Raw genomic sequence first — 13,136 nt, forward strand, 5'->3', positions numbered from 1 at the left:
GGGAGAAGGAAAAAAGGCCATGATGGAGTGTATTCTGTAGTGCCAGCTTCCTCTTTTTCCTTTTCCCATAATTACAGAGATCAGCACAGGAAATATAAAGTAGAATTTGCAGTACTGATGTTATGAAAATTCAGAGGGATGCCCTCACAAAGGGAGAAAAGAAACAAAGCTGAGTCCATCAACATTTAAATACCAGATTGTTTTCTATTTTATTGCAAAGTATCATATTCCTATACATTTAGGTTGAGTACAGCCATGCAACCAAGGTGTGTTTCCTTCAAGCTCCAGTTGGAATATAGGGTGTTGAACAGAGGGAAGTCTGTGAATGAAAGTTCAGAAATTTGTCTAAGGGAGAGTAACAGGTATGGTAAAAGGTGGGGTTTGAAATCTTGGATAGGGAGGAAACAGAGCTGTAGGAAAGGATGCCAGTGCTTCTGAAAACTTTAAAAAGAAAAAACTGACCAAGGATAACAGAAAATGGTAACAGCGTATTTTTGCCATTTGTGATGAATTGGAAATTCAGTTTCATTATAAAATACAAAAAAAAAAAAAAAATGCATACAACAAATGCAGCAAATTGAAACAGCCAATCCAACCCCTGAGTACTGCCCAGGTTTCCAGGCTAAAACTTATTCGCAGGAACTCTATAAATCCTGTATGTATTAATACCATAATGTATTGTGGGAACACAGGGCAGAGGTATACAGGAACATCAGTTGTTGATTTCAGTAATAAACATAGGGTACTGCTGCCTAAAAGGCTAAATCATAATGTATTTTAGAAGGAATAATCCTGACGAAAATCATGCAAATGCCAGAGTTAAGGCTTTAGCCAAACAGCATGGCCTTCCCGGAGCAAGCTTTCCAGATGCCATCTTTGGCATCTTTGCTTTTCTGCTCCAGCTCTTACTCAGGCAAATGCTAAACTCTTTGTGGTGTTTCTTGTTTGTTTGTCTTGTTTGCCTGCAGAGATACCCGGGCAGGGAACTCCACCCTCAGGCAGTATGTTGGGAAGACAACCGCGTGGCTGCAGCTGAGGTGGCACCTTTGCAAGAAAACCTCTCTGGCATCGCTGGTTCGTGTAAAGCCACTAGGTCTGGGTTTAGATTTACTGGAGAAATATACTGCTACAGTGTAACTATAGTTGTACTTCTGTTATTAATATCACTTTCCTTGTGTTTTCTTTGATGTGACTTCTTCAACTGTTTTTGTTTTTAGTGCAGTGGTTTCATATCAAGCTGTTTTTCTTTTCTTCAAGGTTTCTTCATAGAAGTCTTCAGTGTCAGGGGCTTGGAAAATATTTTTGTAAAATATTACTATGAATATATATCTTTTAAAAGCTATTTCTTATAAAATTTCCAAATCCAAACTAAGTTATATATGCACTAAACTAGTTTTATTAGGCTATTTATAGCATGAGTGCTAGCCCATTGATATAACAACACTATAGCAAAAACTATTCTTGATAATTCATCTTGAGAACTCAATTCTAGCCAGCTTCAGCCTCTCCGCTGCAGTACATCTTTAGTTGAATGGTATTCAGAATGTATGGGATTCCTCCTCAAAATGTTTTTATTCTTATTTTGTCTTTTGGAATAAAAATAGGAAGTCAGAAGTCTTATCCTGCTCAAGCTTTTGTTACAATTTTTCTTTTGCCTAAGCTACTACCACACACACATTACATTTCCTTACCTTATTACAGTATGGACATTCACCAAAGATGACATTAAAACTCTGTCTGCTGGAAGGAAGACCTTGCAGCCACTGCAACAGCAATCACTGGATTAAACTTCTCATTTGTCTAAAGCCAAGTTTCCCCACAGTCTGTCCCCCCCACAAGTTTTTTACAGAGTTCTTGATAAACATCTGCCAGCGATGCAAGTCTAGTTAAATCCTGCACGGACGCCAACTGGGGCAACTTCCCTCTCTCTAGTGAGCTGACTTACGAGCTGGGTCTTAGAAGACAAACCAATTCCTAGACAAAATTCTGCTTCAACTTGAATTGAGCTGCACCGTGCTGGCTGTGCGAGGTGTGCAGCAGCTAAGCGAGTGGGGGGCACTAGCAGCACTTACCTCGGCGAGGCAGGCCTGGTGGAAGGGCTGCCCGCAGCGCGGCTCGTCACACACGTGATCCGGGGTGGCGCCATCCAGCCGGAAGGCGTAGCAGATCCCACACTCCTTCGTAAAATCCTTGTGAAACACCACGGGTCAGCTTACAGGAGGACGGGAAGGGAAAAGAGGCCTGGCAACGCAGAGCCTYGGGTTTTGCAATTTTTATTACTTAGTAATTAATTCTAACTCTTTTTGCCTTCAAGTACCTATTTGCATCATTTTGAGGAGCAAGATTAGTTTTAGATTTGGAAGCCTTTGCAAAGTTTTATTTTCTTCCTGAACTATGTCCAGTCTGAGAAGCATTTAATTCAGCTGGGCCTCAGTTTCTTCTTCTTAAACAAAGAAAACGCTTTGTCATTACACATGACATTAGACACAAGAGTGCACAGTCAGAAACTAATATAAAAATTTCCCAAGTGAAAACCAAGTTAGTAATCTAGTGGTACAGCACTGTCAAAAATTAATTCCAAGTTTGTTTGAAATGCAGCAGTATTTGGATGGCCTCTTGTCCCCTCTAAGCAGCTCTACCTAATTAGAATGGTAACTCATCAACATCTGTAACAGAATGTTTGGATTTTCCACATCTCATTAGCCACTCTGAAACTTCCTCTTTCCCTTTTAATAGTAGTAAGGCGATTAATAACAGGCTTCACAATGAAGGCCACAGGAAAGTGTGCACCTCTAATCAAAGGTTAACAAGCTCTGACAATTGTTGCTTGAAGTTCAGAAGTCCTTATGACAATGTATTAATCCAATTACCTCTCTTCTAAGTCTCTTATTTCTGCTAGTAGTTAGAAAGCGGCTATTTAAATTTTACTTACTCAGAAATAACAACTGATCATTAACAAAAACAACTTACACTTTTTTCTAACACAGCACGAGATGGAAAATCAATTTCTAAGATGTCTTTCAAGTTTTGTAATAGGCTGATTTCTGGATCCCTGCAAATGATGGGGAGAGGAAAAAAGAGTCAAGGCAAGGAGAAGCAAACAGAGTTTTAATTTCAAACATCTGTTATGAAGGATGCTTACCACAAGTGCATGTTGTTGTTCAGTTTAATTCTCAAAGGATTAACCACTGCAAACAATGTACATAAATAGTTAGAATATCTTTAGGATCCCCCTTTCTCTGGCCTCTTTCCTCCTAGCTCCATCTCTTACATTTCTGCACTCAAGAGGAAGAATTTGCTAACAATTTAAGGCACCTACGTTGATTACTGTGCCAAGTGATCAATTTTGGAAATCCATACTCTTAACATATGATCTTATTTCTGTTAAGGAGGGTAAAAAGCTGTGTCAAACAAAGCAAAACACTCCAGAAATGCTCCCAGACATTATCAGGGCAAGTGAAGTGATTTTTTTTTGTTTTTAAGTATATAAAAAATGATTGGATAGTCATCAATATGAACATCTGTAGGACACAGCTTTTACCCCTAAACTGGGCTAGGAAAGCACTGGAAAAAAAGGAAGACTGTCAAACTGACACAGCAAAAGAGCTTGCCTTGAATTTAGCTTGTGTTGATTTAAAAATCAACATACACTCTGTGAAACCCCAGTATGCACAGATTCATCTTAGTAATTTCTGGCTCTCTAAGTAGCTCTTATCCCCAGACACTGACGGAGCTTAGACTAGATGGCTGACTAGACTAGACTTGCACTGGATGGCTGCTGCCTTACCGTGATCTGCGCCAAGAAAGTAGCACTCGGGCAGCATGGTGGGATGCCTCGGATCCACCTCTACGTTCACYGACACGTTGCTGCCTACGGGGAGAAAAACAGGGATTTGCAGTCAGGCAGAGACCAACCAAGCTCTATTTGAAATCTGAAATATTAACTTTTTCAGCAGTTTTAAAATACTTAGTTTGGGTTGCAGTAACTTGTTACCTGTAGTAACAAGTTTCTACTACAGGTTTTTACTAGTAACAAGTTGTTACTACAAGTAATGAAAAAGTTGATGGATGAGTTAACTGTACAAAACGAGAGTATATACTAAGTATTTCCAGTTCAATAGACTCATGAAAAATAGCAAGTGATTAAAATAATTGCCAGTCTTACATTTCTGAGAGACTAGTCTTAACCTTAAGACTTCCATTTCTGTATAATCAAACTCAAGCTATGTGAAACAATCCATTTGAAATCTTTGTCAAATTTTAAAACAGTACAGATGTTATTAATTCCTCATCGTCTTTTATGGTCAAAAACAGGACAAAGAAAGACAACAGTAAGAGGAAAAATGAGGTACGTTAGTCTCTCCTCTGGGCTGAGCAAGCAATGCTCTGGTTCTGAAGCTAAGTAAGTATCGATGTGTATCGTTATTTTGAATGGTGGCAGATCCTCAACTCCTCCTCTTGGCATCTGCTATTCAAAAGGGGACAAATGGCTCCAAGTGCTCTGGAAGGTTTAAAAACTCATGGTAAATAATTTTATAAATGGAAAGATGTGTGGGAGATCAGACTGTGAAATTAACAGGAACGCACAGCGTGCTCTCTTTAAAGGAGAAGTGAAATCCTTTAGTGTTAAGGGTCTTTCAAGGGCTCTCCCCTTGCACGTGTGCACACTTGTTTCATGAGAGAGGACCTGGTTTGAGGATCTGAACTGCTTTTGGGATTGCCTGTTTCTGAGGACCACAGTTCCTGGGCACTCTCTCTTGGCCAGAAAAATCCACATGCTGGATGCAGATCTTGCCTGCACTTTGACCAGTTCACTAAGAATGAATGAAATGGGAAAGTTTAGCTCCAGCTGATGATTATCAGCGATCCACAACAGAGACCTCAGTGTTTTCTACCATCCTCCTGTGATGTGAGGTGACGTGAGGAACCTTTTGAGCCTTCCCTTCCCTTCTCAGTGCTTTTTATACAAAGCACACTTAGAACCAAGTCCGAGCTGTGCTGCAAGTCTGGCTGGACCTGTGGCCTTCTTGCTGACCACTCAACTTCTCCTCTTCCTCTCTGGCCTTCCTGCGTCTCCCAGCACTGCGGAGGAGGCAGCACCCCCAGAACAACCTTCGGTTCTCAGATTTCTACAACAAACTTTTGACATTTTGAGCTTAAGCTGAAAATCAGCAATCTTCTTTCAAAGATAACATTTCCCCCTGTGCTTTTGACCTATGGCAGTGGCAAGTTTCTCCTCTGCAAGTACAATACTCCTTATTCTCTATGTTAAGACCTCCGAATGCTGTATGACCATATGAATTAAAGTATTTTTCAGGTGGTTAACACTTTTTGCCTCTAACTTCCTCTCTTTTCTTCTCTCTTTCCTTTGTCCTTTCCACATGCCTCCTTAACTCCTTTTCTCTCTCTTGCCTTTGATTCCCCTTTTGCTCTTTCAGGACAGGTTAATCTTACAGAATTTTCAAAAGAATAACATTACAGCGGTGACAGAATGAGATGGGGATTTTTTAGAGCTGTACTTTTATAAATTCTGATTTCCACGAGTTACAGAAGACTTCAACTTTGACGCTCACACAATTTACAAATACACAAGATTTTTCTATAGGAATTTCCAATTTATATTTAACGCTGTAAAGTTATACTTTATATCCTAAACTAATTCAGCATTTTGTGGCATGATAATGTTTTATACACAGTAAGRAGTGTGGTTTATCATTTTCAAGTGCAACCTTCAATTTTCCCAAATCCAAGAGGCACCATCTTCTTAAATAAGCAAAGCAAAACAGCACTGTGACTTTTAGTGTTAAAACCCCTCGTCTGCCTTCTAACCTTTTCCTACCTATTGCAATCCTCCTGGTTGTGGCGCTCCGTGGGGGATTTTCTGGCTCAAGTACCCATGTGTTCCCATCGATCTCATCCATGGCATCCCAGAACTCTTTCAGTGATTCTAATGCTGCCAGGAACTGGTTATAAATGTCTATTAAGGAGTTCTAAGAAAAGAAGAAATTTAARCAGATATTACATAGATCTCTACCTACAGCCATATGGAAAAAATCAAAAAAAAAATGTAGGTCATTTTAGAAGTTTTCAAACCTAGTATATGCACAATTCATATATTAATGTAACAAAAATGTTGATCTTTACATAGTAATACAGCATTTTTAATCCAAACAAAGAGAAATCAAGCACAGCTAACTTCCAAGTACAACTAACTACTCTGCTCAGACTTCCAACATGTATAAATCCACCAGACCTGGATTTGACAGTGCTTTATATTCTTTTCAGAAAACTGTTTTGAAAACTGACCAAAACTACCCATTTTCATTATAGCTTATAACACAAACCACTGCAAATTGCAAGTAAAAATCACTATTATCTGCTATTAAACTCCTGAGATTGTCCTCCTGATGAGTGCTTCTTACTACAGAGATTTCCTACTTCCAGATGTACTTGATAGAAAATGCACCCTATTTTTCATCACCTCAGTAAAAACTTAACAATATAAATAAGAGTTGATGATTCCAGACCCAGAAGAGATTCTGGCACAAGGATTTTACTTTTAAGAAGGTTTCATACGCTATAAATAGGCATTGAGAACTGTGTCTTCCCTCACGCCTGACCCTAGAAGAGGAAAAGTAGGAACCCTGGGATAAAATAACTCCAGAACGAGGAGAAGGGCTAGAAAACAGGCAGCTGACAGGACTTCTTCCAGACGAGAAGTTACTTTTGCAGCATTTAACAGGGAGGACAACCTGGACTTCCTTGCTACAAGTGCAGATACGTTTACCAGCAATACTCGTGCTGAGCAACACCACTGTGGTACCACACAGAAATACTCAGAAATGGCCACATAATTGAAGTAGATGATTAGAAAACAAATAATCTAAGGAAAATAACCTAACATTGTTAGTGTCTCAACATCAAGGATTACAAAAACAGGTACTTAGCCTTATATTGCAAAGCATCTGAATAGGTCAAGAGATAGGAGGAGGAACTGTGCAATACTTGGAGCATTACACTCAAGGCGCGTCAATATTTGAGACTGGACTGGATGAAATCAGAGAATCTGTGATTACCAGGACAAYAGGCAGAATGCTCATTCAGAAGAGGAGTTTCACAAATTATCACTGAGCAAAAATGTAGTAGCTATTTCTAAAGAAAAAGACTAAGGAGAGAAAACCCTCAGCAGGTGAGTTGGTAACGTTCAGATGCCCAGAGGGGACAATATAGGACTATGGATTTAGAGAACTAGGAGGTGAAAGGAAGTRAAAAATGCAAGAGGAGGAAAGAGATGAGTTTTGTTGGAATAATAACAGGGGTTGAGTTGAAGGAAGCTTGAATCTGATATAAGCAGTGGAGGAATTTGGAACTGTCATGAACAGACCACAGGGAGACTAAGGAGCTGCCTTCATGTGGACAGATGAAGCTGAGAGACAAAAAAGTGAAGGTGTCAAGATACAAGGAGAAAAACAGGCAGCAGTCAAGGAAAGTTAACTAGGAAAAAAAGAGAAAAAAAGGTGGTTCRAGGTTTCAAAACTAGAAAAAATGTTTGGAAGCACTGAAAGGTATTTTTACATTATTTTTATACAGAACATAACTAAAAAGGCATGGGTRAAAAGCAGGAGGAATTAGAAATGAYTGAAAAGATTTTTGATTACAATAAAGAGGTCACAAAGTGCATTTCAAATGAAAAAGAAAAGGGTGTAACAAGGACCTCACTGCACTTATCTTTTGGACATGAAACAAGCTAAAAAGCAAAACAAATGATCACTTCTTAAAGAGGTATTTTTGCATACACACACAAATATACCTGACGTGGTTTCTCTTAATAATTTGTAATTACTTCCTTTCTCCCACGGACAAAAGGAGAAGCAAAATCACATATTTCTTTATCAGAGAGTATTTATGATTTTACATGGGATATGTTTTTATATTTTAGGCATACATATTTTAGAAAGATGTGGTGTAGCTTAGAAATAAAATGCTACATTTTTCCTGCTATTATTAAATTATATTAAAGTAGGAAAGCACTTAAGCAGAAAAGTGTGAATACTGCCAATTTCAAAATGTAATGCTTATTATCTTTAAAAGCATTTTGTTACTTTTATAATACCTGAAGTGATATAATAGTGTCAGTCACTTAACCACATCTTAGAGTATAATATCTTGATCTTAAGTACTATTATTTCCAATATTTAATAATTTTCACACAGTCCTGAAATGTGATCTTTTGTGCTCTGATGACACTTAAATTAATAGCATAATTTTCTGGTACTTGCAACAGTTGCTTTCCATTTTGATTTTTTACATTTTTCTATATCACATACAGATAAATCCTCTAATAATCGTTTTTATCTTTATCTTTCGGGAATTCAAAGGGTTTCACTAGAAAAAAAAGAAACATCAAGGGATTRTAACTCACAGATAAGTTTTAAAATCCAATTAATTTTAATACTAATTGTAATTTTTCAATGATGTCCCTTAAAAAGGTAGTTAAATCTTTTTCTTTAAATGCACTCTTCATTTGATCTTCCTTGCGTGCTTCAYTGATGTTGCCAGCTGTCTCCTGCTATGTACATAAACGCATCTATAGCTATTTAAATACATCACACGCCTGTCACGCACACCATAAAAATGGTAACATTCGTTTTTATTTGATTAACCCGCTAATTTTTGGTCATTGCCCAAGACTGTTCTTCTAGCAGCCTGCTATCGATGCTCCTCTTGCCCGCACCGCACCAAGAGGCTTGTTAATAATGTCCAAGACCACAAACTATCCTCTGCTTGCTAACAACCGTGCAACTGCAACAGGATTTGTATGAAAYAGGCCCAATATTCTTGGAAAATAAGACATTCATAATGCAGTACATCATTACTATTACCACCATATTACACCCTTACTAACTGCCTACCTACCTGTAAAAACCCGCAACAAAAATAAAGTGGTTACTCCTCAGCTTTCTGTGACCAGCGGGCCAAAGGACATTCCAGGATCATCAAGATTCAATCCCTCAAAACAACTGCAAACAAATGGAGCTTTCCTTTAATCTGTGATCTCTACCTTGCTTGTTCTTTCTGACTCCTAAGGATAGTGACAAAATCAGCTGTCCATGCCGGAGGAATTAGCTGCCAGCGGGAGGCAGGAAACGCTAGCATGGAAATGCTCCAAAGGCTTCGCGTTCAGATGCGATGGCATCACTCATTTCTAAATCTCAAATCTAGAATCTCAGTTCTAAAYGCTCAAGATTTCTGCACATTTTTCCAATTTTAATCTGGGAGCCTATGCTCCCAAATTTTCCGAATTAAAATGAGGAATATAACTAGGGATGTCTTGTGAGACCGCAGCATAAATGACTCTCCATACGGAYGGTTTTCCCTGTCTGCAGCGCGTTTATTCAGCATCCAAGTGCCACCTCACTCTAGGTTCCATGGAGCAAAAATCTGCTATATACTCATACAAAATATAACTGCAATATGGTCTGAATATCAATTCAATGTTAATTGGGGGGTCGTGAATCTGTGATATCAGCTTCTGAAAACCAGTGTTTGAAGAGACTGGGTTAAAGCTGTTATTTTACAAAAAAAGTAAACATATCAACTTTCAAATGGCTCAGCAGCAGCTTCAGAAAAGTTTGGTCAAACTGTTTTATATCTCCCACGAGATGATACTTTTCCTCTTTTAATGGCAACAGCTGCGGGAGTTGAAGCAAATATTTTGGTCAGTGAAAATCAAATATTCTATCAGATCAGTCAGAAGTCTTAAAAATGGCATAAATAGCAAGCTGAAAGAATTCACAATTGTCATAAAATTGGGAGGTATTTCAAGCACCTAAGAAAACAGAAAATTAGAGGAATTTAAGACAGTTATAAAAATGAAGACAAATGAAAAGGGAAAAAATACTGAAAGTAAGAAAAACCTAGAATTCAATAATACCTAAAGGAACTGGTATCATAGTAACTAATGTTAGGAATTAACATGAAATACAGCAATGAGCAGTTACACTAGCAAAATCAGTAGAATCTCAGAGAAAGAGACAACAGGCATTTTTGTAGGGGTCTAGCAAACCACACCAAGATGCTTCTCACAGGTCACTTACAAGAAACACAGTGTTTAGTAGTGTGAGAGGTTGTTGGGGAAGGAGGGTTAAAGAAGGACTCTACAACCTCTAAAAWGGCAGTCTCAACCAGGTACATATTTATGGTTTTTGTATCAAGAGACAAATGATAACATTGCTAATACAGAGATTGATATAATAAATTCTAAGGAATTCCATATAGATGGGAGGTGAATCTAGAACTCTTATCCCAAAGGAAACTTMGTTTCTAAATTTCATGCCAATTCTTCGCCGCAAAAATTCCATTAGTAGGTGCTAAGCGATATTAATAAATGACTTATTAATAAGCGACTTAAATACTTGGCTAATTCTTGCCTCCAATAAAATATGCTGCAAGGCTTCCAAGAATATTTGTAATATTTAAGGGAAAATCTTAGAAATGCATCTGCTCAGTCTTTGTCTCTACAGATGACAATGGGCAGGCTTGGAATGACACACTCAATCCCTGTTAACGGACGGGCTTACAGAGCAGCACATGTGACCGCGAGGATTTTAATTAGTCCTCTTCCAAAAGGCACGTTCCGGTGTGCTCCAAACTCCAGAACAGAACTGCACGTGGCTTTGTCCAAGCCTCGCTGCTTCCTGCACATCTGCACTTGCCCTTGTTCCTTCCTCCCCTGGTGACTCATCAGTAAGAGCAGCCCCGATGGTCAGTGCGTTTCCCCCTTTAATCCTATCAAAACAGGCCACTTCTTAAAGTGCTGAAGTGGCCGACATCTCTGATGAGGAGGTTACAATTCAGTTGCCTAAAGAAAGCCCTTTAATGCCAATTAGGATGACTTCTGGTAGACAACAAGACCCAGCATTAGCCAGGTGAATTTCTTCACCTTTTGGAGGTTTGCCACAAATACAGACTTAGATGGACCTTCACATGTATTTATTTTTAGAGATAACTGAACTCTTAATTAAGGGAAAAGTCCCTTTTATAGTCAAATGTTTTTTCCTCCTCTAGAAGGATCTTACCCCCATTCTGTGTTTTAGAAGGGAGAGTTTTGTGCCGATGGTTTTCTTGAGAAATGTTGATGTTGCCAGTACAAAAGGATACCTGTTTCACTGTTCTGAGCTTTATCCATGTTCTCATGTGGGATTTCAAGCAATAAATGTTAAAATATAGTTAAAAATAGTTAAAAACAGACCCGCGTTCAGACCAATTAAAATATAACCGTATCACAAAGTCAAAGTTAAAAGATATAGAAAATACAAGTCATAATTCGGGAATTGCATTGCAATACATATTAAAGAAACTCTACAAGCAGGTATCAGGAAACCACGGCCGTGAGCCCGTAAGCATCAGCTTACCAGAGCCCTGGGTAGACAGAAAACAATTCAATAAAGTGAACAACTGTTGGCTGGCCAAGGGATCTCCTGCATCACCTAAGTAATTTATGGTCCTTCAAATACGTTCAGACTACCGCTTATTCCTCACAAACTAAATATAGTTTCCTGTYAGCTACCCAAACTTTCTGTATTAATATAGAGCACAGGAAGCTGAGGCGTGTGAAGCTCCTTTGCCTAAAGGAAGCACAGGTATGATAAATTTCAGTGTGTTCCTATCAAAACGACTGCAGGATAATTCACATCACTATACCTTCCGAATCCTATATGGCTGCTTCGTTGCTGGCTGGCTCCACGACCTCATTAGTCATTAATTCCCACTCTCCTGACCTTCATGTACCAAAGCAGGTGGGCAGTGGGCAGTGCAGAAACAACACCCTGATGCGAGGGCACCAGCATCGAGACGCACGAAACCTGCCAAGCGGAGCTTGCAGGGCGCGCGGAAACGTGGAGCCAGCACATTTATCTGGTATTTAGAACAAGAATATAACTGGAATAAGTAGATGTTCTTGCGCTTGTCATTGAGAAGCACTCTGCATTTATTTGGCACTTGTAACGGTAGCAGCAGCAGCATTGCCCTTGGTGCTGATTTCTTACTACTCTAAAATGTCTCCTCCGAGCCAGAATCCACTGGCTGTTGCTGATCCTGCTGTGAGACACCTGCACTGGCTACTAGGCCTGTCACGACGCACAAAACCCCACCATCTTCAGCCTGACATTGTGCAAGTTATAATTATTCATCCAAATGAATATGTCAGAGCAGCAGCAGCAGACCTCTCATCAGAGCAAAAGAAAAATACATCAAAACATTATCAACCCAGCAGGAAGACAGGGACCATAAGGAAAATTACCCAGTTTTAATATGGATGCCATAAAGCCATGTCTATTATTATACAAAAAAAAAAAAAAAAAGTTTCAAGTCCATAGCAGTGAAAGGAACCTGAAATAGGCAACAGCAGACAGAAAAAAATCAATTACCTGAAATCTATTTATATTCTTTTTCACAGGAGTTTATATTATAATAATGCAATTGCACAATTTTAGTTAAGCCTGTCACTTTTTACATGAAAGGTGACCCACACATATTGAAGACTTATCAAAACTTCACGTAATCCTACGCCGCAGACATGTAAAGCAAATCCTGTTCCCCTTTTAGGAACCACAATGCTCACCCACTTGAAAATCTCCTTCATTTTACTACCAGTTTTGTTTGAGCATTTACAAGGCTGTAAAATTAATAAGACAGTAATATTCAAAATGCATACAAAGTTAGAAATGATAGGTAAAATTCTGCCTGCAGTATATGGAATCCAGTACAAGCGAAGGGATAAACAATACCTAAATTTCCCGAACCATACCAAAGAATAAAAAAATTACAGGAAAAATTCTATACGGAAATAAATATATTTTTCATTTGCAGTGATCCATTCCTGCAGGTATTTGCTGAGGCTCCGACACGGATGCGATCCGAGGCGGCACACGCAGCCCGGCAGTCACAATTTTACAGTCGTTCTGAACCCAGACTGATGCAACCTCCAGCCGTGCTCCTTACATAAATGCAACACAGTAAAGACAGGCTAAATTTACTGATGGGTAGAAAACCTGGCAAGGGTTAGAATTATGAAAAGCCATCACTTATGTAAAATCTATTTTCTTGAATTAAAAGAAATTAAGCACCAAGTATTT

The 13,136-nt window shown here is 38.8% G+C and overlaps 1 protein-coding gene across 2 annotated transcripts in view; it reads right to left on the reverse strand.

Moving 5' to 3' along the window:
- Window positions 1-184: 184 nt before the first annotated feature.
- Window positions 185-13,136, reverse strand: part of FANCL (FA complementation group L) — a 27,973-nt gene continuing 15,021 nt past the window's right edge. Inside the window, exons 8-14 of one of the 2 annotated variants that reach the window (XM_026036445.1) lie at window positions 5,840-5,990; window positions 3,788-3,871; window positions 3,143-3,188; window positions 2,971-3,052; window positions 2,073-2,189; window positions 1,692-1,763; window positions 185-319 (exon numbers count right to left, since the gene is read on the reverse strand). In XM_026036445.1, the coding sequence (XP_025892230.1) occupies window positions 278-319; window positions 1,692-1,763; window positions 2,073-2,189; window positions 2,971-3,052; window positions 3,143-3,188; window positions 3,788-3,871; window positions 5,840-5,990 (594 nt within the window). In that variant the 3' untranslated portion in view covers window positions 185-277. Of the gene's footprint in view, window positions 320-1,224; window positions 1,289-1,691; window positions 1,764-2,072; window positions 2,190-2,970; window positions 3,053-3,142; window positions 3,189-3,787; window positions 3,872-5,839; window positions 5,991-13,136 lie in introns of those variants that run through there. The other variant, XM_026036447.1, reaches the window with a different exon arrangement.

The sequence above is a fragment of the Nothoprocta perdicaria genome, unplaced genomic scaffold (genome assembly GCF_003342845.1).
Source record: "Nothoprocta perdicaria isolate Ctin4 unplaced genomic scaffold, notPer1 scaffold_179, whole genome shotgun sequence".
Lineage (NCBI taxonomy): Eukaryota > Metazoa > Chordata > Aves > Tinamiformes > Tinamidae > Nothoprocta > Nothoprocta perdicaria.